Source organism: Chrysemys picta, chromosome 9 (assembly GCF_011386835.1).
Source record: "Chrysemys picta bellii isolate R12L10 chromosome 9, ASM1138683v2, whole genome shotgun sequence".
Taxonomy (NCBI): Eukaryota; Metazoa; Chordata; order Testudines; family Emydidae; genus Chrysemys; species Chrysemys picta.
Window position 1 is genome coordinate 16,645,876 of NC_088799.1, and position 26,686 is coordinate 16,672,561.

At 41.4% G+C, this 26,686-nt stretch overlaps 1 protein-coding gene across 18 annotated transcripts; it reads right to left on the reverse strand.

Moving 5' to 3' along the window:
* Window positions 1-1,359: 1,359 nt before the first annotated feature.
* On the reverse strand, window positions 1,360-19,887 carry MYNN (myoneurin). Of its 18 annotated transcripts, none has more exons than XM_065557785.1 (11): window positions 19,600-19,736; window positions 17,894-18,186; window positions 15,222-15,338; window positions 13,581-14,383; window positions 11,609-11,768; window positions 10,698-10,876; window positions 10,250-10,333; window positions 9,483-9,569; window positions 6,867-7,043; window positions 2,722-2,854; window positions 1,360-2,296 (listed from the first exon to the last, which is right to left on the reverse strand). In XM_065557785.1, exons 2-10 carry the CDS (start codon window positions 18,157-18,159, stop codon window positions 2,826-2,828), a joined length of 1,902 nt encoding a protein of 633 aa, XP_065413857.1. In that variant the 5' UTR covers window positions 18,160-18,186; window positions 19,600-19,736; the 3' UTR covers window positions 1,360-2,296; window positions 2,722-2,825. The 18 variants fall into 18 exon arrangements, with proteins under 18 accessions (XP_065413857.1, XP_065413856.1, XP_065413855.1 ...); XM_065557784.1 differs by having other exon boundaries at window positions 6,720-7,043; XM_065557783.1 differs by having other exon boundaries at window positions 6,652-7,043.
* Between the last annotated feature and the right edge of the window lie 6,799 nt (window positions 19,888-26,686).

Below are 26,686 nucleotides of genomic sequence, written 5' to 3' on the forward strand. Positions count from 1 at the left end.
CCCTCTTAGGTCAGTGGAAGTGCTCCTGCTATGCCACCAAGCCAAGCAGGGTAGTGTGGACATGCACCACCACAGTATTTACCGTGGTGGCTGTAAGTAGACCTAATATAGGTTGACTTAAGTTTCTAGTGTAGACATACCCTTAGTGGTAGGTTTATTTGAGAAGTATGATAGTATGTTTATATTCTTTGTCAAAATCTTAGATCATCCTCCACTTTTGCTGCACATTTATGTTCAAACTACTTTCACTGATTAAATTAACAACTTATGCATTGTTAATTTACTATTAATGCTAATGATGGATAATTTTATTCATAAAAGTAATGTAAGCTTAAAGTAGGCTGTGATAAGTAACCATGACTCTGCCAGAAGCAGTGTTTTAATTTTAATTGGTTTGATGAGAGTAATAACATCACAAACAAAATGTGAAAGGATAAATGGCATCCATTTTGAAAATAAGTGATGTGTATTTTCAAAGAACACCTTCACTGCACCTCATTATTTATTTTAACAGTAAGAGCCTTGGCCTGTGACCGCATTCTGTTCTATTGCCATTATCACCAATGGTTGTCCACATCTCTAACACCACTAATTCCTTCATACTTTTTATGAGAGAGTGCTATAAGATGTTTACTTCTAAATCTATTACAGTACTTATTTCAGCAGGTTTCTTCAAATTAAAATAGCCAAAATAACAAATTCTGTCCGAGGACTAAGGTAGCTTGTATACTTCTGAATTAAAAAATTACTATAGGCAAGAAACTACTACTTTATTCCTGTGTATAAACTGTAATAGCTAAAATGCTATATAGTTCTCATCTTTGAAGCTCCAAGCACTTTACAAGGGGAAACTGAGGCACTGGGACAAGATACGATTTGCCCAAAGTCACCCAGCAAGTCAGTGGCAGTGCTTTAGCCAACAGGCTCTACTGTCTCCATAAAAAAAATACAAGTGATTTAAAAAAAAAAAAAAACACCTCTGTAGAAGACATTCACTGCAAAGTAATTTATATCTGCTTTAAAACTTGGGGGTAAACTTGCATTGTTTTGCACACTGCTTTGAATCTTTCACTGCTCAAAAATAATTATAGTAAGTAGTATTTAGAACAAAGTTTTTGTTCCTTTACACCCAAAATATTACCTTGTAGCAAGGGACTTGGGTGTTTTCTTCTGTTGGAAGGAAAATGTAATGAATGATGCTGTTCCCAAATAACCCTTATACAGCTGTATACGGTGCTAACGGCTGTCTCTGAGCCCTCTATGATGCTTGCATAGTGCGTTGTGATGGTGGTTATGTTAGACTGTCTCCCCTCCTCCTTTAATTACTACCCTTTGTAATTACAAACACCAGACACAAACTGAGGGAAAATTACAAAACAAGTTTATTAAAGCCTAACAAACACTGCAACCTAAGTATGTACAAAACCCCCACAGGGGATTATAAAAAAAGAATTGAACTATCTACACATAACAGAAGGAAAAACACTTTGTATATACAGGAAAAATACTTCAATAATAACTTAACCCAAATCAATTACTAGTTCTTATCTAGACCTATTTCTGTAAGTCTTACCAACAGCTTCTCACAAAGTCCAGTCTTGTAATCCTTACTCAGGGCTTTTCTACACTTGGAACTTACCAAAATAATTATTGCAGAGTAGCTATTCTGGTATAACTCACCATTCTGGAATAGCTAGCTATTTTGGTAAATTTCCAAGAGTAGTCAAGCCCTCAGGCAAAACTTCCATTAAAGTTAGTGGACTTGCTGAGATTTGGATCACACTAGAGATATTCTTTAGAAATCTTTTTCAAGATTTTAAAGAAATTTTAATGCTCCCGCTTTCATTTTTCAGAAAGGAGAAATTTGGTTAACTATTAACGGCATTTGACTATTTAAGATAGTTTTCCCCCTATTCACTCTTTACATGGACCATCAATCCTCTTGATATAACTTCCAGCTCCAAATTGAACTTGAGAGCAGTAAGCCTCCACATAAGAGATGCATGGAAAGTACTCCAGGCATTGTCATAGATATGCAGTAGAGCTCTCTCTCAAAGTTCGACAGCACCCAGCTGGAACTCTTACACATTTTTTTACATTATATGCTATATTAAATTAATATATTTAAGGGAAATGAACTCAGCAGCTGAGTCATTTTCATCAAAGTTGAGGATAAGAATTGGTACTCAAGACTACAGATCATTAAATTATTGCTGCAAGAGAACAACTTTATTGGAACCTGTGTATTCTGTGAAGAGAGGTTTAAAACCGTTGTCTTGTAAAAATGATGATCTTCCTGTGTATAAAGAAAACTAAATGAGTAATATAAAGCAAATGTCACCTCTATAAATATCTAAACTGGATCCAGTATAAATCTAAGCACTGATTTTTTTTTTAAAGTCTGAAATGTAAGAATACTGTAGTAATCTAAAATTTTAGAAATATAAAAACAGTTGAAACAAACATCCTTATGGAATGCATATTCTACATAGGAATGTGTTTTTCAGAGTTAGTTTGCTCTTCTGGTAATATATGCATTACTCAGTAATTCTGAACAAGTTAAAAAAAAGTTTAAGTAATAGCACATCAGAAGAGATGTACTTTAATACATTTAAAGATGAACTTGCCAAATAGCAGTGTAACCATATGAGTTGGCAGAGCGCTTAAGACGGCTTTTCTTTTGTGCAATACTAATTACTAAAACTGCGTTCATCCTTATACCTTTGCTGTATTTTTGGTCAGAAAATGCAGCCTTAGATCTGGTCACATGGAGTGGACCTTTGTCACTTATATTCAAGGCCCTGCTTTTTGGTGCGATTCTTCAGTCACAGAATTACCAGTTGGCCACGGAATCCTTGAGAGATTACGAGGGAAAAAAACAAAGATTTCAAAAGAATGAAAAAAGCCACACTGCGCACCACTGAAAACCCAAAATGATTCATCCAATGTCCTTCAGCACATGAGTGTAGGACAGTAGATGCTGGCAAATGCTGTAATGGAGATAAGTGCAAAGTGAAGGTCAGGAAGCAATGGCAAGGATTGGCTTCAGTGCAGTGAGAAGACTCTTAGGAGACTTGGTTGTACTTCATAATGTCCAGTAACCCTCAACACCAAATTGACCACATGTAATTAAGCATTAAACAATCAAAAACAGTTTTACACATCACATTTAAAATTATAAACAACAAAAGATGAAAGGTCTATTTCATTTAAAAGGTACAGACAAAGGAAAACAGACACATGGATAAAGAAAGCAACAAATAAAAGACAGAGCCATGCCCAGGATTCAGGATAAATCCACTAAGAAATTTTTCACAAGGCCCTTTTAATTAAGGTGAAGATGAGTTGTTATATGGAGTAGAGTAAGAATTATATTAAGAGGCATCTTCTATGCTCTTCTGTTTACCACAGCCTAGACCCAAGGCACCAATGCAGATAAAATGATATCAACAAATAACCAACCAACAAAGAATGCACTTAAATATCACAGGTGCTGTTTATCTGACTGGAGAAAACATGCCTTTGTGGCTCTTTATTTGATGATTCTTGACAGTTCTAAGATTGACTTGGTGAGGCATAAAAACACTCCCACTAATCACAATGGAGTTTAAGCAGTGACGCTCTCAGACACCAGAAACACTGCTTGTAAAAGAAAAAGCTAATGTAAACTCCTTGGGCCAGGCTTACAGACAATGTGGTTCAAGCTGCAGTAGCCGCAGTTGGATATCAATAGAGGTAGAAGAAGATCTGGATAACTCAAGAGATATGACGTCTCACTGAGGAAGGAAAGGTTTCAGAGTAGCAGCCATGTTAGTCTGTACCCGCAAAAAGAACAGAACAGAAGTACTTGTGCCACAAGTACTCCTGTTCTTTTGGAGGAAGGAAAGATATTGAAAGGAAAAATCCTGAATGCTAAAACCAACCAGAGTACTGGACAAAGCAGAGGAGTGCATGAAAGCAGACAGAGCGGTGAAAAGCAACACAAGGGCAGAAGAATGAAGATACACTGAAGATCTAGCAGCTGAAGCTGCTGCTATTATGGGATATCAGAGCTATTTACCAAGTGATTAAAATCCGGTGTGTCAATTTCAGAATAGGACATGGGCCAATAAAAAGCAAAGATGGAAAAATGCTTACAACTGAGGTAGAACAGAAAAATTAATGGGCAGAGCATTCACAGAAGTCCCCAACAGACCAAGGTCGACTTCAGCAACAGATTTCCATTTAAACATGCAAACCTGACCAACTTGACGTTAACATCAGTCCAAGAGACATGACAGAAGTACAGGCCACAATCAGGAAGCTGAAAAAAATAAAGCAGCAGCAGATGATCAAATCACTGCAGAAATGCTAAAAACATTTGATACCATCACCTTAATGAAACTGACAGAGCTGTTTAATAAAGTTTGGGAAAAAGAGAAGCCGCCTGACCAATGGAAATATGGAATCATTGTCGGAATGTCCAAAAGGGGTGATCTTATTGACTAACAACTGAAGAGGAGTTACACTACTCTGTTGCAGGGAAAGCCTTCTGTAGTGTGATTCTAAATAGGATGAAAGAGGCAGTGGACGCAAAGCGTAGAAAACAGGCTGGATTCAGGCCCAAGAGATTCTGTGTAGACCAGATATTCAGTTAAGGACCACCACAGAAGAAAGTATAGAATGACAAGCTCTCCTCAACAATTTCACTGATTTTTTTTTTTTCCAAAAGGCTTCCCCCCCCCCAAATAGACATACATTATGGACTATTCATTCTTCACTCCTATGGAATCCCAGCTAAAGTCATAATCATCATCAAGGCCACATACAGAGATGTGAAGTGCTCTGCAAGGGTGGACACCCAGACAACTGAATGGTTCAGTGTGGACACTGATGTGAAACAGGGCTGCATTTTATCACTGCTGGTGTTTAGCATTGCCATAGACTGAATATTGAAGAAGTGTATTAGCAATACTAACACTAGTATAGCGTGGGGGAGTTGGCAAATGTCCAGAAGGCCTAGACTTTGCTGATGATATCATGCTGAATGACACCCATGAAAAGTTACTAATAAAGACAGACAACCTTGCCGCCAACAACAGGCCAATCAGGGCTCAAAATTAGTCATGCTAAAACAAACATCTTTGAAACCTAGATTTTAATATTACTGGCAAAAATATCAAGAAAGTAAACCCATTCATCTACCTTGGCAGTACCATATTGACCAATGGACATCACAAGAAGGAAGTGACATCAAGAATAGGAAAGGCACCCACAGCATTACTAACCTTAATATGGAAAATCAGACCAAAACTGAGAATTTTCAATTCTAATGTAATCTCAGTGCTAACATATGGCTGTGACAGATGGAGATCTACCAAATGGTTAGACAGAAAACTAGACACCATTGAAAATAAGTGCCTATGTAAGATTCTGGAGAGTGAGAAAGACTTCATTACCAATGAAGAGATCCATGAAATCAATCAGCAACTCATTTCCACCACACTCAGAAGGAGCCCTGAACATCTATGGGGCATGTACTCTGGATGTCAACACAAAGACTCCACATGAAGCTGTTCAGTGGAAACCAACTGGTGTGAGGAAATAAGGAGTCCAAGAGAAACCTTAAGAAGAACCTTTAGCAGAGAGGGAGGGCAGAATAGTTTGTCTCAGCACCATACAGCAGACAGAAGCAGCAGCAAAAGACAGAGGAATTGAAGAGCCTAATATCTGCCCTGTGTGCCAACCGTGGCACAAAAATGTTTGTTTAAAAAAACCCAGAAAAACAACAAACCTTTATCACATGGGTCTTGTTACAAACTGCAGCAACTGCCTAAAACTGCACTACTGGCATGGGAAATAAAGCAGTAGATAAACACTGCATTTATTTTTTAAGGAAATGTTTTTCTATTATGCCCTCCTGAATTCTGGCATGGAATAGTAAGAGCCCATTGTGGGTAACCCCAAAGCTTAGGGCCTCTGGTCAATCTTCTTTACTAAAACACCCCCATCTTTAGCTTTCATTTAATTTTTTTAGAGTAAATTTATTGCTCATATATTGTAAGCTCATCAGGGCAGGAACTGTCTCCCCTGATGTGTCTGTATAGTGCTTAACCCAAAAGGCCTCTGATCCTGACTGGGAGTTCTAGGTGCTACTGTAATATTAATACTATGATGATGAAAGTCAGACATGTGCTACCCATGGCTCCTCACAGCTAACTCAACACACCTTCTTACTTACAATAATCCAATAATGCTTCAAAAACATTTCACCAGAGAACTGGCCCAGTTGCCATCATATACTCCTCTTACATTGACCTGGAGTTTGGGAGCCTGTATTTAATAAATTTGTCATGCAATTTTTTTTAAACAAGGCTGTGTACAAGGACCACACCTGTGAGTTGAAGTATTTAAAGTAAACTAACTAACAAAAATATGGCTTGAAAGTCTGCTCACAAATGACACTAACATTTTAGTTCTGCATGAGCATTGGAGGAGATCTCCAGAGTACAGTTACGTATCTATTTAACAGACGATTCTTAAGGCAGGTGCTCTGGAAAGGTATTTCCTCCTAGGAAATGTCAGTGGTCAATTACAATGGTAAATATGATTTCGGATTAGCAAAATTTAACAAGAAGTGAGAAACAGCACTGCACAGTGTAGATACATTACCAAATGTCTTCACTCAAATGAATGAGTAAGAGTAAGTCCAACAGCTTGGATGATGATGTTCACCTTACCAATAATGTGTGTGTTCACTACCAGGATTGTCTTGTTGATTCCCATATCGCACAGTCAGTACAACTGCTGCAGGAAAATAAACTGAGGTTCTGAATATCCAGTCACAGCAGACCTCAGCAATGTGTCTGAGGAAGGAGACTGATTACCAGTTAGAGGCAGCAGCATCTGATGGTCTTCCGTCCCAATGGGAAGAGAAAGTGGTAAAGACATCTCAGAAGGCTTCACATCTGCAGACTCTGACAAAGGGCTTTTCTGATTCTGAATGGATTCTTCCTCATTGTAGGAATTATCAACTGTGTTAGAATCAAGGGTGGTTTCAGATCCTCAAAACAAAACAAACAAAATTTGTAACATTTATTCATGAGGAAAAAGTAAAATGCCTGCAATTAATGTAAGGAAAAGTACACTAGTGACAGGAAAAACAGTTGAGTGGGTGAGGTAAATTAAGATATGAACCTTTTTTATCCGTCAAAAAACCTCAACACTCCCCCCACCATCAAATGATAAAATCATAGGAATGGAAGGAAACTCGAGAAATCATCTAGTCCAATCTCCCTCTCTCCCCACCCCGGAAGCAGGAACAAGTACACCTACTTCAGTCCCCTTAAAACACTTTGTTACAACTATTCTCTTCTAGGGAACAAACACTGGATAGAGAACTGCTCAAAATTCAAGAAGGGTGATCTGCAGCACTGCAAAGCTATCCCTTTCATCCAGCTGGCTGGTAGGCTTAAAAAAGAGTTCTTTAAGTGTAAGCATTTGGGGTGTCTGAAACTGCCTGAAACTCAGCCACCAAGCCAGTCTGAGCTTAGTCTGAGCTTTAAGTATCAAGTCCCTGGTGCCTGTGTCCAGGTCGTGACAGCTTGAGAAATGATACATCACAACAGAGCCTCCATTATATGGGCCATATTAGAGTAACAAATCCTTATTGTCACAGTTAGGATTTGTTACTCTACTATGGGAAAAATCAGCAGGGATTCCCTGAAATATTCTAGCAGTGGGCTGTAGAACCGTGGGCACGTCAAGCATCACATCTTTCAATTAACACAGTGCTAGGAAGAACAGAACTTTTGCAGGAGAAGGTTGTTTTTACACAGTCATTGTCTAGAGTACAAGTGCACTAGAAAAATCAGTTTTGTTCAGGTCTCAGCTGAAATGGGTGACAATGGATCTTTCATTAAACTTTCACATATGTCTCCTCTGCCCCTGAATCCTTGTAGGGCTTTGAGTCAGGCCCTGCTGAGGCTAGATACGGATATTAATTAATCGTGCCATGACAATACAATATTATGGTAGCATGCAAGGGCCACAAACTAAGCAAAGGTTTGCAGTTCTCTTGTTGATGCTACTTTAACTCTCTTCTCTCCCTGCCACCACTTTTGCTTCTTTCTCACCTCATCGTCCATGTGTCCACGTACTCAGTCTGCACCACACTCCAGCTCCTTCAGCCTGGCCCTCCTTTGCTTGGCAGCCTCTACATCCCTCTCCCAACCTGTCTCTTCACTATTCTTCCAGCTCCACTTCCACCAAACCCTCCCCAGCAGCTTACAGCTTGTCTCTCCCTGACACTCCCTTCCTTTATCTACTTGATCCTCCCAATCCATCTTCTACTTGCAATTTCACTAGTCCATGATCCTCAAAGCTGCAACTGCACGTTACTTCTCTTCATTCTGCTAGTCTCTCCCCTGTACTGTCTGGGCCAACCCCGGTGATTTCTTTTTTTATACAACTAGAGGCAAGGGGGTTGTGGTATTAATGCACTTAAGTATGGACAGATGTGATCCACTGTAAGAAGGCATGCCAGTCTGGAGGGAGGTTGTTTACATTATCATCTGAACTGCCCACATACAACTCCTCCATGCTCAGTACTGTAAGCTATCTGTATAACAAAGTTACTGCCATTCAAACACTTGCATGTAAATCTAGAAAGAATAGGACTAGGTATAACTGAGAAATATTTTTTAGGATAGAATTCCTAATTGTAAGCATTGCACCAGCTGTCTATCTGAGCTTGCATGCCTGTTAATCCAGCTCAGACATGGATTAACTTTGACTATATAAAAAAAACCAAACCCAACAAACCCAGCATCTTTAACCATTGCATAAAGGAACATTTGGGCCTACAAAGAATCCGGAAAAGTAATTCCTGGAATTGGTGTGTCTCATTCACCTCAAATCTAGACCTGAGAGAGCCATCAGAATGTGGGGTAGAGCCATACTGAATAGGATTCACAAAAGTCTTTTGTGACCCAGATGACTTTCACAGCTGTCTTAGAGCAGAAATCTTTCAGTTTTATTAGATGAGACCAGATTTTTAAACATTAATTGTCTTGTCAGCAGCCCCCCACTCCCTATTGGCAATAGTGGCTTAACACTATAGTCACTGCATTTTCTTTTTTAACACTGCGCCAGGACCTTCCATTTTAAAGCCTGCTTTTTTCAATCCTTATCATCTGAAAGATTGGGGTGCCATTAGAGCAGATATTCTAGGCATTAAACAGAGCTACTAGCCAGACCTCTTTTCTTATCTAATTTTATGTTACATTTAAAAACATTTATTTAGCACTAAAGCAGAATCAGGTTTCAGAGTAGCAGCCGTGTTAGTCTGTATCCGCAAAAAGAACAGGAGTGGGCTGTAGTCCACAAAAGCTTATGCTCTAATAAATTTGTTAGTCTCTAAGGTGCCACAAGTACTCCTGTTCTTAAAGCAGAATTGTTATTCTATGACCCCAAAAATTCATTTTTACAAGACTAACACTTACCTGTGTGAACTTTTGTTTTGTGCTTTTTTAAATTTTTTATATCTGTGTAAGAATTTCCACACAGTTCACAGATAAATGGTCTTTCACCTGAAAAATGGTTTGACAGTTAGAAATGCAGAACATAATTGCAAAATGACAGAGAAAAACTATTTCTTAAGCTGTCTATAGGACAAAAGGCAAAATAACTGCGATGAAAATTACTTTAACAGCTTTATGAACTAAACCCTTCTAAAAACAGTATCCAGAATGAAAACATTCAAAGAAAGACGAGATGAAAATGGTGAATACAGGACTGACTGCTTCATTTGAAGCAGATCATACACCCAACTTGTCTTTGTACAAATGTTTATCTGAAAACTAATACTGCAACGTGAATATTTTCTTCCCATGTTACTCCATTTACAATGCTTTACAGAGAGACCGCACTTTATAATCCAAGGAATGGATAAAAAAGTATAATCTCTATTTTACAATTGAGGAAACAGAGACTCCAAGAGGTTAAGTGGCACGCTGACTCACACAGAGCAAGTTTAGCATCAGAGTTCCCGATTCTCTGTTCTACTGAAGTCTTGTTATTTTAGATTTACAACACTTTAGATTTATTTAAAGAAAAACTATCTAATCAATTTTTAAATGAGTTAACACAGATTCACAGTGTGTCATCTTAATTTATGTCTCAACTATAGCACAGTACATCATATTTTAAATGCAAAAGAGCATCCTGAAAAAAATTTACACCACAGGAAGTGGCCTATCTGGAAACTGACCTGTATGAGACCGAAAGTGTTTATTGAGCTCTCCTGAGGAAATAAAACTTTTGCCACAAATGCCACATATATATGGTTTCTCTCCTGAAGGGTACACAAGGTGGTTAGTATTTCAATATACAGACATGTGTATGTAAAATACATATTAAACAGAGTCAATGTACAATGGTGTGAAGAGCTCCCCAAACCGCAATGAAAATTCAGATTTGCAACACTAAGCAACCCTCAAGGAAAGGCCCAAGGAACGAGCTGACCTGACTCTGGTACTTTCTCCTATACAGATGCCATACCCACTAATGCAGACTCCATTACTCCACTCCTCCCCAAATCCAGCTCTTTAGACTCCCATATCACTAATTGCTCCCTTTACCTCTTCCGCTGCAGCCAACCCTCTCCAAGACGGAGCCCCAATTTATGCCAGCTCACTCAGCAGCCCATTTATCCTCACCTGTATGTTTTCGAGAATGAGTGATCAGAGAACTGGACACTGCAAATGCTTTCCCACAGGTGTCACACACATACGGCTTCTCTCCTGTATGGCGACGAACATGGTACGTCAGCGTGCTGGCCTGAGCAAACCTCTGCCCACACCTATCACACACGTAGGGCTTCTCACCACTGTGCTTCCTAGTAAGAAACACATGCCTTAGAGAATCCCACACAAGATGACAGGAACTTTGTATTACACCAGTTAATATCTTATATCTGGCCTCACTATGGTGATATTTTGTGGCCTAACAGGAGTAAGATTAGAGTTTAGTTTTCAGATGGAAGTTTCTCACCCTCAGTCAACAGAAAGAGTCCCACTGACTTCAGTGGCTGTTGGATCAGGCTAAGGGCATTGCACAGGCAATAGGTCAACCCTGAGAAGTAAGCAAGACTTGTGTCACTCTAGTATGAAAGCTGACTACCAACAACACTGACAGCCACTGCAGAGAGACATGTTGTACTCTTCCCTGTCAGAGAATATAAATGGATTCATCCCTTCGCCGAAACAATAATGGCAGAGAAGTTCTCTTCTCTCAGTATGGTTAGAAAGGGAAGAAATTACCAAATGCAATAGGGGCGCTAAGATGAATGATCCCACATGGACTGCTGTTCCAAATCACTACCTTGGGTGGAAGAAGCATGCCAAGTACATACACTAGTCTGCAATGAAGACCTGGAGCTGAAAGTAGGGAAGGACTGGGAATGACAAAAACAAATACAACATTTCTTTAGGCCTGATCCTGCAAGTGCGCGCACACACACTGAACTTCCTGCGCAAGTAGTTGTTTAAGTCAACTATTCACATGCATGAAACTAAGCTTGTGCATAAGTGTTTGCAGGATCAGGGCTTTAGTTAGTACTTTCACTCACCTAGCATGGATCTTCAGATTGCTTGAAGTTGCAAACTGCAGATTGCATACATCACATTTATATGGTTTCTCTTCTCCATGATGCATGCGACTGTGGAAAACTAGCTGGCATTTCTGGGCAAAGCCTTTGTCGCACAATTCACATTTGTATGGCTTCTCCCCTGGGAAAGAGAAACTGTTACACTTCCCGTCTTGGTGTCTATGTAAGAAAGCCTTCAATTAAGTTAGTCGCCCCAAACTCAGGAGTTGGCCCTAGTAGTTCTTGTTTAGTGATGCCACATAGCATCCAACAATCAAGCAGCTGAGCCTGCACATTATGAGAACTGCAGCAGATAATTTTTTAAAAGCATCACCATTTGAAAATTCTCTGGTAATTAACTATTGCTTTAATAAAATCTATTCTTCACAATTAATACTAGCACTGCACTATCAGTAGGCAGAGAATCATTTTAACTTATGCAAAAGCCTGGCTATTTGAGATGGAGGAGACCTGTTAAGTTATCTGGTCTGTCCAACTAGTATCTTCTTCAGTTCTTGCTAATATTTCCTTAGTGTCTGCTGCAGCATGACCATTCACTATTTTTGAATTGCTATTAGGGCATTCTCTAATAAATATGTGCTAAGTACTATTCCTAGGTCTCATGTGACTGTATAGTAGGAGAACATGAGTTTATGTTACTATGGTAGTGCAGAATCTGTTAGTAGGCAGAGGTTTCAGAGAGCCTTAAATTTAATACATAATGCCATAGATCAAGGCTTGACAAAAAAATAAATTACCGGACACCTGCTCTCCAGAGGACTAAACCTGCCATCCAGTGGCTGATACAAATGATAAAGTTTCCCAACCATCCATGCAAAGTTTAGGTGCAAGAACCAGGAAAGGGAAATGCACTGCAAAAACACTGTCCTTGAACCCTGCTCAGGGGCTCCAACTTTCATATTAGACTCTGGCTAGTCAGCGTCTGGTACATTTGAAGCCCTCCCCCTTGACTACTGGAAGGGAAAGGAGTTCTTCTCTCAGCCCACCCTTACAGCCTTTTATTTCCCCCACTCTACTCCTTCCTGAGATTCCTGGAAATAACTCCATTGCCTGAATCTGCCCAAAGAGGAGCATAATGAAACTGAAATCATTTTAGGAAGTTTCACTACTCCCCTAGAGTCCTGAATAACAGCAGTTAAAGGCACCCATGTGTAGACAGTTTTACTCTGTCACCTACTGAGAAGGCTATGAGCAGCAGCAGCAAAGGCACTGGGGCTCTCTGCAGACAGCACAGCATCAATTCATATTTGGAAGGTTATTCTCATAACCATGTGCTATAAACTTTATGTAATTAAATGAAAGCTCAAATTCTGTAATAATTTATGGCTTAGCAATGCACTATAAACAAGATCTCACTGTCGAAGTTTCCTACTTGCCATTCGGAATTGGATTTTTCAACCCCTGATGTTATCAAACTCATTCTGGTACATCAAGACTTGACAGACAAATAGCTGCACAGATTACTATATTGTGCACATCATGGAAATCTGAAAGCCAGTGAACTAATAAATTATAAATGCCATTAATGTCACATAGCAAGAAAGGAGAGTCTGATCTCTTGTATATCAGTCAGACATTTTCTGCATTGCACTCCACTTATTTACCTTACAAGGATAAAGGACTGAATCAGATCTGTGCTGGGACTTCAGGAAGTCAAGGTATTCCCTACAGGGTGCTTTGACTGCAGTGTTATCCTTTCTAGCTATACTATTTTTCTAGACACATTCATAGTTTCTATTTTTAGAAATTACAGACTGGTGGAATGCAATTAGCACTGACCAGCAGTTACCATCCAAATATACAGAGCGTCAGCATGAAGATTCAAAGCTTCTGAAACAACATATTAGAAGAAAATAGGGCTCCTTTTTAGTTATGCTTCCCCATGCTATCATTAAAAACAGAAGAAGCCCTTATAAACAAGACCAAAGCTTACCTGTGTGCGTTCTGACATGTGTTTTCAGCTGATTACACTGTGTAAATGCTTTCCCACAGAGTTGACATACATAAGGCTTTACTCCTTTGTGTATTCTCATGTGTCGTCGTAGACTACTGGCTTCTGAAAATATTTTCCCACAAGTGTTGCACACTGGTTTGGCCTTGGAGTATTTCTGATCGAGTTCTTCTCCAGAGCTCTCCAGTTGGTAAGAGTTCTTTTCACTAGCTATATTAGACATACTATGTTCTTTCAATGCACAGTTCTGCTGTGGCTTCCCCCGTTTTTGTTTCACTGTAATAGTCTGAACCAAAACATCTTGTGCTGCAAAAGTTTCACTTTCCACCACAGACGCCAGCTGTAGCTCTGAGTTATCGCTGCCTTGGGCAGCTTGTTCCGTTATCTGTGTGGCAAGTTTATTTGCATCTAAAAACATATCAACTGATGAGTTCTCAATTATGTCATTCTGATATTGCACTGGTTTATTCTTCATGTTTTTCTGAGAGTTAAAAGTCTTTTTTCGCTTTCTGGTCTGAGTAGATTTCTTTTCTAAACCCACTTTTTTTGCTTGTGGCTGAACTGAGTCTGCAGAAGGGGCATCTGATTTCTCTCGATTATTGTAATCTCGAAGAGTGAGGAGGCAAGTCTGTTGGTTCAGTTCAATGTTTCCTGTAATACTAGAAATCTCTGTAGAGGAGGGATTAGCAATAAAAGCAAAGTCTTCCATCTTTATTTTACATTTAGTGACCACCTCCTCCACTTTGAGATAGTCAGCAGCCTGGTGAATTTCTTTAACATTCCAACTGCAAGGAAACAAGGCTAAATGACAATATTCTGGACAAAGAAAACCTGTGTCTCTAAGAATCAATATAAATAAATACTAAGATTTTTACATGGCTGTTCTCTTATTTAAAAATAGTTTCATGGTTAAAAAAATATAACAACTGTCAGGGGAGAATCTAACAAAATCTAACTTTATATCTTTGACATTTTGAGATTAAACAACACTGATATAGGATAGGAGACATACAAGCTGACAAAAATAATTCTATAGTGGTTTCATTCAAGGATCTTAAAGCACTTCACAGACAATGAATAAAACCTCAACACCTCTGTGAAGTAGGTATTAGCCCCATTTTACAGACAAAATTGTTTTCAAATGGTCATTACCGTGGATCAGTGGCAAAGACAGGAGTAAAACCCAGGGAGTAGAGCTTTAGGCCACTATACTTTTGCTATACCTGAACAGAGGTCAACCTATACTGATTTAAAAAAAATGTGTTATACAGTATTCTAACAAATAACTACCTCTGGAGCTCACAATGCTCGAATACAAAATCAGTGGTAAACAACGTGATTTTAGTATGGTAATAGGTTACCCAAAGGACAGGTTTTAAATAAAGCTATTCTCTGTCAACACAATATAAAAAGCAACTACTTTCGTACAATAAAATGACTAAGAATTATACAGATCACCTTAGTCTAAGCTTACATGGGTTCATTAGAAATGCAAAAGGGAAAAATGATGATTAAAAAAAAGAAAAGCAGTGAAGTTCAGCAGGTCAGCCCAAGTTTTGATATTCTGAATATTCCTTCATGTGAAATAATATGCAATACTAAAGTGAGTAAAACAGAATTTACCACAAGTGTTCTTTCAACCCCTTTTTTCTTATCTCCTTCCCATTCTCCTTTCTTGTCTTATCTGTCTTTCTTTCCTGCCTTTCTTCTTGTCCATCTATTTTCTCCTCCTCTTCCTCTCTTCATTAAGGGCAAGACCAGCAGTTACAGAAGCATTCTAAGGATGCTGCAGTGGTTTGTAAAAGCACTTTCTTAAAGAAAAACTGCAGTAATTGGTTTTAATAGCTTTGAAAGATAAATATTAACTACAGAATATCTTGAACACAACCCCCCAAGTTAGTTCAGCAGTAGGGTGGCACAGTTCAAATCACAACAAGCCAGGAAATACAAAACTAAGGTTCCATCTATTGCGTTAACTTGTCTGCACTGCTGATGGAACATTAAATTTTATTATACGTAAGGTACATGATTTTACCACAAAAAGATACACAAAGAATAGAAAATACCGTGGAAACTATTAAAAACTAGACATTTATCATGGTACATGAGATATAGCCTGGTCTAATAGGGACTACCAAAAATACAATGGTATAAAAAGTAAAAACAGTGGTGCTGTAAAAAAATCCATTTTTTTAATAACGCCCACTGTACTAAATATGTGCAGTGTGGCAGAACTAATGATGCTCTTACATTGCCTGACTTTTTGTCATTTTATTTGTGCAACCAAGATGCTGTATTAACAGTTTTACATTCAATTTCTGCCAGAGTGGATCCAATTGCAGGATCAGAGCCTAAATAACTAAAAACTGCTTTTTTTGGTACTCAGAGGTAGTGATTAGAATACCTTGTATTATACAAGTTTTCCTCTCAAGCACTGATTGCAGAGTGAAATTGTCTATGGCTCCAATCCTTTAACTACTTCTGCATGGAAGCAATTGTTTTCTTTCCCCACATGAACAACAGGAAAAACTGACTACACACAAAGTGATGTAAAGTGCACAAAGTTAATAACTAAAATGTGGAGAAATATTTGTTCTCTAATCACTTTCGGGTACAGTAATAAGAGGCGTTACTTGTAACAGTAAGAGGTAAAACAAATTCATACAGAAGTGCAGTTTTTGAATTGATGGTGTCCCTAAACTATCTATCACAGGGTGAATGTCCCCTTTAAGAGGAAATGGATCCAGTTCACCTGTGACTAGTTAGCTGCCTCCCAACAGGGCCTGACAGAAGGCACCTTGCTTCTATAAAGACCATGGCAGCAGTTGAGAAAAGGGAGCATGTCAGAGTTACTTGGAGAGTGCTCCATAAAACAGTGATAGTTGGGAGCTTCTTGTGAAGAGAAAGATATGTAGGAAACTGTTGGGAGAGTGAAGTAGATGGGAGTTGTTGGAAAGAACTGGCCAGATGAGGAAACCCTGAGAAATAGAAGACTCATATAGAAGCCTCAAGGTAAAGGGGAAGAACTAGCTCAGAGTAAGCCAAGCCCATGAACTAGAGAACTGATTCTAGAGGGGGGGTTCCCATAAGAAGGGGTAGGACTTGCAAGCAGAGGAGCCTGGGGAATGAAACATTGTGGAGAGTGTGTGGCAGAGATGTGGCAGCCTAGGCACAGGAATTGGAGAAGAGGGACTATTTACTCTTGGGTGGTCAGCCAGGAGTGTAGACCTGGAGGACTGCTGCATTTCAACCTGCCTTATTTTGGGGTTTTTGAGAACTGTATTACTCAGAGGGACTTGCTGAAGGTTGAAATTCTATTAAGTTATACCTAGAAGAAGAGCTTCACTTAGACATAGAAGGACAACAGTCCTTTCCTGGGTGGGGAAAGGTGACCTTCAGGGTGATCCATGGAGGAAAAGATGGGCAACTCACTAGCCCAGGAGATTGTAGGAGAAATTGAGGGAGGACTAGCCCTGACCCATCATGGCTGATTACAGGAGGGTGCTCTTGTGGTGCTGAGTTCTGTTACATCTTCTCTCAAATATTGGTATTTGCCTTTCCTGCATATGCAGCTAGGTCTGTCTATGTATATGATGAAAAATGGGCTCCTGTATAACCAACATTACTGTGGGGGTTATCCTTCTCCTCCCAGAAATTAAGTAGGATGGATTTTTTTAATCTCAATCCAGAGAGCCAGAGTCACAAATATGAAAACTCCTACCAGCAAGTCATTTGACCAAATATAGTTTGGAGAAGATTTATATAGATGCCATGGAAAGTTGATTCTAGTTACTACCCTGACAAGGTAGTTAGATGTGAATTTATCTGAAAACCATCTAAATGACTTCTGGATGGCTTACACAAACTAAGTTTTTAATTTTTTTATATTTATAATAGAGAGAGATCAGGGTCACCAAGGTGAGTCTGGCATGCACATAAAGGCTTTGGTGTAGAAATTGAGTAGATGAATGGGAGAGGGGGCAGAGAGAACTACAGCAACTCAATCTGAAAAATGATTAGGTGACAGCAATTGTAAGGGTTAATAATGAGTTTAGATACCTTAGCAAGAGAGAAAATAGGAAATCAATTTCAGTTTTAACAAGCATGCAGTATCACATACTTTGAATAGAAAATAATAAAGGAACCCTAGTTGGTTTATATGCATGGCAGTATTTTAAAAGCCATGTAGACAGCTTTATTCTTTAGTATGTATTGTATCTGAAATTAAATGTGTTCTGCCATAAATTGACAAAGAAAGAGATCCTGTACTGATTTAACTTTAAAAAAAAAGTTACCTGTCAAGGTTTAAGTTTCCTGTGTATATAAACTCCAGGAGTTTCTGAAATCCATCAGCCTTCACTTGAGTCTGATCCAAAATCACATTACTGTCAGAGGCATCCCTGTAAAATGCACCAAAGTACTCGCTGAAGGAGGCAAGCACATTTCTGTGAGCTTTGAACTGGAATTCACCAATAACTACCGTGCAGTCACAAAGGAAGCCTGTCTCTCGCTGCTTGTTCAGCCTCTCTAGAAGGTGCTCACAGTGATGGGAATACTGCATTTTGGTAGAGGGATGGAGCGTCTTGGCCTAAAGAAGCAAAGGAACTTGTTTACAACTGTAATTTCATGTCTTTCAAACATAGTAAGTTAAGTGGGACAGTGTCCAATACTGTTACCATGATCATTGCAATGCACCTCACTTTAATATTGTCCTTTGTACAAAATATAAAAAACAGAAACATAGCATTGGATCCCTCTCAATTGTGGGCCAGTTAGTCTTAATGCATACAGAGACAAGGTGTGGGAGCGAAAATGACACATTAGTGTGTGTATATATACAAATGTTCCCCTGCCCCTGAAATCTGAACACTAGGTGAATTATTCATTGGTCCAAGTCTATCAGCCTGATGCTTCTACAGAAATGGTCCTGTAACATATAAGAAGAATGTTAAAGTTTCTAATTGGTGGAGCATCTCCCTACAGAAACAGACTCCCCTCCCCCCCCCCCCCCCCCCCCCCCCCCCCCCCGACAGATCATGGGAATGGTTACTATGATCTACTGAGTTCTAGTGCCAGATCTGCAAGTATGTGGCTCTTGGCAAGACTCAACCTCTCTGCATAACTTTCTCCGGGTATACAAGGGGGATAATGTTTACTTACAGCTATGTCACGGGAGTGCTGTGAAGATCAAGGATCCTATCAACTTTTTAAAAGTTTACCTGGCTATATGCAAGTGCCCTGGCTAGGCCCTCTTTTTACTTTGCTACAGTCGGTAGCAACTGTCAGTGCGGGTCATTAACACAGCAACAAGAGAGAGAGGAAAATATCTGTATAAAGCCAGCACAAGTGCCAGGAGTCTGCATCTCGCTCTTTTAATTACTCCTTGCAAGCAGCCTCAATCTCAAGCAGACCGTGCCCCCTCCCCTGGGGGGCTGGGCAGCACTTTGCCCTGGGCTGCACTAGGCAGGCCTGCCCCGACCCAGCGGTGGGGAAGGAGAGTAAAGTGCCCAGCGTACACGAGGCTTCGCCAAGTAGCAAGGGCCCAGGGCGGCCGCTGTTTGCTTCTATGGCAGTAGGGAGGGGTAAGGGGGCACCTGCCCCGTGCCACCCTCGCTCCTAGACGACTCCATTCTACCCCCGCTCCTCAGTTAGCTGCCTGGGGCGGTTCCTTTGCCCAATGCCTGGACCCCTACAGTTACTTGGTTCGGTTCGGTCCCCGCCCCCCCTTCTCTCCCACCACCTCAGCCCCCACCCTACTCCCAGCCGACTGGCTCGGCCCAGTCGGTCACCTCCAGGGAGTGGCTGACGCGGCTCTGTCTACACCCACATATACCCCGGGGTGGCTGGTTCCGTCCCATCTGCCGCTGCCACCACCCCTCCGGAGCCGGGCGATTTAGTCCCGTCCGCTCCCACAGCCCCCCAAGATGGGTCGATTCGGTCCCGCCTGCCCATCCCCCCAAGCGGCGGAGACAGCTGGAGTGGGGGAGTACTGTACACACACCTGAGGAAGGCGAGACCGAGTCCGTTCACCTCAGGCCGCCATTTTATGATGACAGCACACGCACCGCTTGTCCGCTTCCGGAATATCACTTCCGGTCTCGGCCTTGGAGGTCTCTGCCTCCATCCACATTGGAGCCAACCAGGCTCCACGTTACGTAGCTAATAGGACCTGCCTCCCACAGTGGCACGGCGTCATCCTCCGGTCTCGGTCTTGTGGGGCTGCGGAGGGTGGAATAGAGGTGGTGGGCAGGGCGTGGACAACAATTCCCATCGTGCACCGCAGCACCGCAAGTGGGAGCCCCGATTCAGCGTGGAGCAGTGCATCGTGGGAGATGTAGTTCCGGCAAGGCTGCCCCTCTACTCAGTGGGGGTGACGGGTCATGTGGCTACCAGAAATGGGCCTCCAACGCCGAGATCTGGCAGCTCGTGTTACAAAGTCTGGGTAGCTCCTTCCCATGAGTCCCACGTGTGATTTACAGAGGAGCAGGGGCACAAGCTGCGGATGACCTTGACTAAGTGGGATAGTTTACCAGGAGTCTGGTGGCACCTTAAAGACTAACAGATTTATTTGGGCATAAGCTTTCGTGAGTAAAAACCTCACTTTTTACTCACGAAAGCTTATGCCCAAATAAATCTGTTAGTCTTTAAGGTGCCACCAGACTCCTTGTTGTTTTTGTAGATACAGACTAACACGGCTACCCCCTGATACTTGATAGTTTACCAGTTACACAATAAGAAGAACAGGAGTACTTGTGGCACCTTAGAGACTAACAAATTTATTAGAGCATAATAGGGTTACCATACGTCCGGATTTTCCCGGACATGTCCGGCTTTTGGGGGCTCAAATCCCCGTCCGGGGGGAAATCCCCAAAAGCCGGGCATGTCCGGGAAAATCGGGAGGCTCGGCCGGGGCCTCTTTGTGCGGGGCCGGGGTCGCGGGGCTGGGGGCATGGTGCCGGGCCGGGAGCCGGGCCGGGCGCGCGGTGCCGGGCCGGGGGCCAGGCCGGGCCAGGGTCGCAGTGCCGGTCCGGTCCCGCGGGGCTGGGAAGCCGGGCCGGTCCCGCGGGGCTGGGAAGCCGGGCCGGGCTCGGGGAGCCGGGCCGGGCTCGGGGAGCCGGGCTTGGGGAGCCGGGCCGGGCCCGCGGGGCTGGGAGCCGGGCCGGGAGCCGGGCTGGGAGCCGGGCCGGGCCCGCGGGGCTGGGAGCCGGGCCGGGGTCGGGGAGCCGGGCCGGGAGCCGGGCCGGGGTCGGGGAGCCGGGCTCGGGGAGCCGGGCCGGGCCGGGCCCGCGGGGCTGGGAGCTGGGCTGGGAGCCGGGCCGGGCCCGCGGGGCTGGGAGCCGGGCCGGGCCCGCGGGGCTGGGAGCCGGGAGCCGGGGGTGGTCGGCCGGGGCCGCGCCTCCTCCCCCCCACCCCCACCCCCTTACCTGCTTCAGGCTTCCCGCGAATTAAATGTTCGCGGGAAGCAGGGGAGGGGGCGGAGACTTTGGGAGGGGGCTGGGGGGCGGGGGTGGGGCCCCCGGGAGTGTCCTCCATTAGGAGGCACAAAATATGGTAACCCTAGAGCATAAGCTTTCGTGGACTACAGCCCACTTCTTCGGATGCATGCATCCGGAGAAGTGGGCTGTAGTCCACGAAAGCTTATGCTCTAATAAATGTGTTAGTCTCTAAGGTACCACAAGTACTCCTGTTCTTCTTATTGTGGATACAGACTAACACGGCTGCTACTCTGAAACCAGTTACACAATGTAGCCATACTAGTATAACCCCTGCAGGGGAACTCTTATTTTGCTGTCTGAGTGGCTTTTCACATTAGCTTAAACTTCTTCCCAAGAAACACTGAAAAATTCACACCTTGCCTTAAACTGGTGCAGGAGCAGGGGCCTTCCTGTGCAGACATGGCCTCTTAAAGCAAGGAGCCAACCTTGAATTTAAGATCCAGATCTCAAGCCATGATTCAGCGAGCCTGGTTCCAGATGGTTGGCTTAACCCTTTCTCTAGTAAAAACATACAGAACTTTTTAAACATAGTTTCAGGATGTAAATTCCAGTGTGAAATATGTCCTCTGAGACACACAGTCACATGCATACATATATTCAAACAAGAACACACAGGCATACATAGAGAAACATGCACATAGAAGCACGTGCACACATACTCGCAGATAACTATTACGGTTTGATAGTAAAATCTGTTTAGTTAGATAGATTAGTTAGTTAGATCTTCTCAGATGATTGTGCAGCCTTTTTGGTTTCCTTTGCCTCATCCAGAAAGGGAAATTGTAGGTCTTTATTTCTGACTTTATGCTACCTCTCAGCTATCTTATCTGTAAATTATGGGAATGCGGTTGCTTCTCTCCACACTGGGGATATGAGGCCATGGTCAATAATTAAGGTTGTGAAGTGCACAGAAATATTAAATGCAGTCAGCTTATGAAGAGACGAGCTCCTGGGTGTCAACCTGGTGCCCGTTCCCCTAAAGAGTACTTTATCAGAGAGATGTGCACTTGTGCTCTCATATCTCTACCTCTTTCATCTCTACCTGAGAGAGTTAGCCAGGAATATAGACCAGTCTGTACAGTTGTGAATAACTTCCTATTGACTAGGAGCTTGATCTCGGTACAGACACATTGTATTTAATTGGGGGTATTCAAGTGATACGTTTCATGTGGATTCTTAACTCCTCCCCCCCCCCTCTCCACTCATGTTTCCATATGTCTGCACAAAAATCATTATAGTTATGACTTATTTAAAAAAAACAGGTCAGGGGAGGGAGGGGAAGAGCTGTATCTTGGAAACCTCTTGATCAAATGAGTTTAAATTTGCACCATAAACTAGACTGGTTGCTTAATTGGCTGGCACTACCATTTTCAAACGGATATGATGATGTATGTGGATTTTAGGGAGGCTGCAAAGTCCTGCTTTAAACAAAAACTACATTGCAACTGTCACAGTTACTGTGCTAAATGCACATCTGACTCCCCTCAGACTCATTGAGTGCACCCCCCCTTAGGTCTTGTGCCTCATGCCATCACCTTTCTTGGGATGGAATCATGGGATTTTTCCACTCTACTGCCAGGCCCTGGCTGCAGTTCCTGGTTATTGTGATTACCTCAAAAAGTCTGACTTATGATCAGCACTTGCAGTTTTCTTCCCTCTAGGAGCAATGACCATAGTAACCAGTGACAAATCAGCCTTCTTCAAGCAAAGTATTATTTAAGGATCAAGCATTTCAGAGAAAACATTTATTAAAACTATAGACTGTATGCGTGTCTAGCTTAACAGGCATCTAACAATCTCCTCTATGGGGAACCTAGTAAGTCTAACTTCCTACAGACTCTTCTTCAGACCCTCTCTCGGTGTCACCTTGTTTCCCTAGGCAACTGCTGGAACTGACCCCTTTCCTCTCACCTTTTAACTGTTTAGACCTGGTCTACATAGCAAGTTAGGGCAGTTTAACTAAATCAGTCAGGAGAATGAAAAATCCTGTCTAAGTCCCCGTGTAGATGGGGGAAGAATTCTTCCATTGACCTATCTACTGCCTCTCAGGGAGGTGGATTACCTACAGCAGGGGTAGGCAACCTATGGCACATGTGCTGAAGGCGGCACGTGAGCTGATTTTCAGTGGCACTCACACTGCCCGGGTCCTGGCCACCGGTCTGGGGGGGCTCTGCATTTTAATTTAATTTTAAATGAAGCTTCTTAAACATTTAAAAAACCTTATTTACTTTACATACAACAATAGTTTAGTTATATATTATAGATTTATAGAGAGAGACCTTCTAAAAATGTTAAAATGTATTACTGGCACACGAAACCTTAAATTAGAGTGAATAAATGAAGACTCGGCACACCACTTCTGAAAGGTTGCCAACCCCTGACCTACACCAACGGGAGAACCACTCCCATCCGCATAGATAGTGTCTACACTAAAATGCTCAGTGGCACTACTGTAGCTTTTTACGTGTAGACAAGCCCTTTGTGTTCTTTTGGTCTATAGGCTCCCAACATGGAAAAACAACTGTGTCATGTCAATCTGGAGTCTGGAATTACACCATTCTGTTGTAACTGCCTCCCCCTTCTTCCCCCCACATGTTTGCTGGGAAATTATTTATCTGGATCCATTGTATTTCTTTCTGCTTGTTTTTCCCACAGCCCCTTATTAAGTTAGAATAATACATTCAAACAGGAAATTTGAATAACCCACCATAATTCTACAGTAACTTTATCTTACTGACTAGGTCACATACAGTGTTTATAAAATTATTAGATCTCAGTATCTTTAGTTTATTACATAGTATCTTTAAGGCTGTCACAGCAACTATAACTAAAGTGCATCTGTGTCTGACCCATAAATAGGAAAAGACTTTCACAGATCCATTAAGGGAATCTTAATTGGTACAGTCTAGAGTTAATTCAGATAATTAAATATTTAATTAAGCCAGTAGAATTCTCTGTTTTAAAGGTTCCATTTTACTAGGTGAACTAAATTAAATTCAGTTTTATTTGCTGTTAAAAATTTTGAGCTGCCTGGCATGTCTCTTCGTTCTGTTGCTTTTGTTACCAATGCCCCTACATTTCATATATCAATAATATGAATGAAAGTGACAATATCACAATAGTTATTTATCAGCACTAATATTGCCTGTCAAAGGTTCAGCCAGTGCATTTCAGGCTAATTGTCTGACAAAGATAGCAAGATATGTAAGCCCCCTATCTACCCTCTAAATATATGCACACAATTACAATTTCTTGTTGAAAATCCAACGGCCAAGTGTATTATCACAATATATATGTTTTAACAATTGTTTCCATTATTATCATTGCAAAGTAACCTATTTGCTACATTCGTTTTATTATTGCTTACTCTGTTATTATTTGTTGTTTACCGAGGACCATCAGTGTGACGTTGTGCAGTCTATATGGTTTTATAAAAACATGATAATAAGTGAATATAATGTAACTGGGATAGTTTTAGAAAAATATGGTAAAAAGTGAATATAACGTAACTGGGATATGCTTCATGCAAAAGGTCTCTTGTAAGGTATCATTACAAAGCTTATAATCTACTGAGTGTGATCATCTGATTTGTATAAGTTTACCACTCTTGTATCTAAAACTAGAAATATAAAATATAACTCTGAGGGCCTATTGTAATTATGTAAAGTGTGGGCCATTAATGATGGTTTGGAATCTTGATGACTCCCATTGTCTGCAGATGGATGTGTTTACCTGTGAGTCTTCCTGTATATGTGTGTGCTGGCAAGTGAGTAATGAAGTCTTGCAGTGACATGTGATCATGTCACCTGAACTGGAATCCATCTTTAACCTGGTGCTTTTCCAGTGAGGGGGGGTGGAAACTCAGAGGGACAAAGGGTTCCCGCCTTATGCAAAAGATATATAAAGGGGTGGAAGAGAACAAAGGGGAGAGAGGCGCCATCATGAAGAATCCCCTAGCTATCACCTGAGCTGGAACAAGAGCTGTACCAGGGGAAAGAATTGTGCCCAGGCCTGGAAGGTGTCCAGTCTGAGAAAAACTTACTGAAGCATCTCTGAGGGTGAGATTATCTGTATTTAGCTTGATTAGACATAGATTTGCGCATTTTATTTTATTTTGCTTGGTGACTTACTTTGTTCTGTCTGTTACGACTTGGAACCACTTAAATCCTATTTTCTGTATTTAATAAAATCACTTTTTATTTAGTAATTTACTCAGAGTATGTATTAATACCTGGGGGAGCAAATAGCTGTGCATCTCTCTCTATCAGTGTTATAGAGGGCGAACAATTTATGAGTTTGCCCTGCATAAGCTTTATGCAGGGTAAAACGGATTTATCTGGGTTTAGACCCCATTGGGAGTTGAGCATCTGAGTGCTAAAGACAAGCACACTTCTGGGAGCTGTTTTCAGGTAAATTTGCAGCTTTGGGACAAGTGATTCAGACCCTGGGTCTGTGTTGGAGCAGACTGGAGTGGCTGGCTCAGCAAGACAGGGTGCTGGAGTCCTGAGCTGGCAGGGAAAAGAGGAGCAAAGGTAGTCTTTGCACATCAGGTGGCAGCTCCCAAAGGGGTTTCTGTGATCCAACCTGTCACAATCAGTATGCACATTGACCTGCTAAACTCAGGGTTGTGAGTTCAGTCCTTAAGGGGGCCATTTAGGGATCTGGGGCAAAAATCTGTGTGGGGTTGGACTAGATGACCTCCTGAGGTCCCTTCCAACCCTGATACCTTCATAGCTCAATGTTTTGCACCATTTCCTTTACACATAGGAAAATATGGTCCCTGCCCAAAAGAGCATACATGTATGGCTCCAATCCTGCAAGCCTTTATGTACATGAGCAATTTTACTTGAACACAATGGGACTACTCTGAGGAATAAAGCTGGGGTGTGTATGTGTGTGTGTGTGTGTAAATGTTTGCATAGTCAGAGCATGCATTAGACAAATAATACATTGAAACAAAGAATGTACCGGCTTTTTTTCTTTCTTTCTTTCTTTCTTGAATGAATAAATGAACATTGAAAGGCTTTGCAAAAGAACTGTTTCTTAAGGAATTATTTGAATAATTAATCAATATCAGAATGATAAAAATAACACATTAATAAAAATTAGTACTCTATACTAATTTTTATTTTATGTTATCCATCGAGATCACAGGATGGTACAGAAGGCGTCAACTTTAATGTTAGACAAATTTCATTGTTAACAAAGAAAGACTAGCAAAATAATAAGCTGCTTAACATTATTCACTACTTTCAGGGCTTTGATATCGCCCTTAGGCTCTTCTCAAATATGAGGTATGATATCATTACAAAATACACATAACTGAAACCTAAAATGGTGCTTAAAACTTTTAATCAACTACAAATTGTGTATTTTTGCACTCATTTAAATTGCTATTTTAAAAAGAATCTTAAAAAATATTAATTTGAAACAGATTCCACTAGTGTACATTCAAGTATTAATGATTAAAAAAAAACAAAAAACAGACAGCTGCCTGGTCAATGCTATCAAGCATTTAACTTACTTTTTCGAAGATCTCATCCTGGCAAAATGAAAGGATTAAAATGGTACCAGTCAAAGAGATTTTAAACT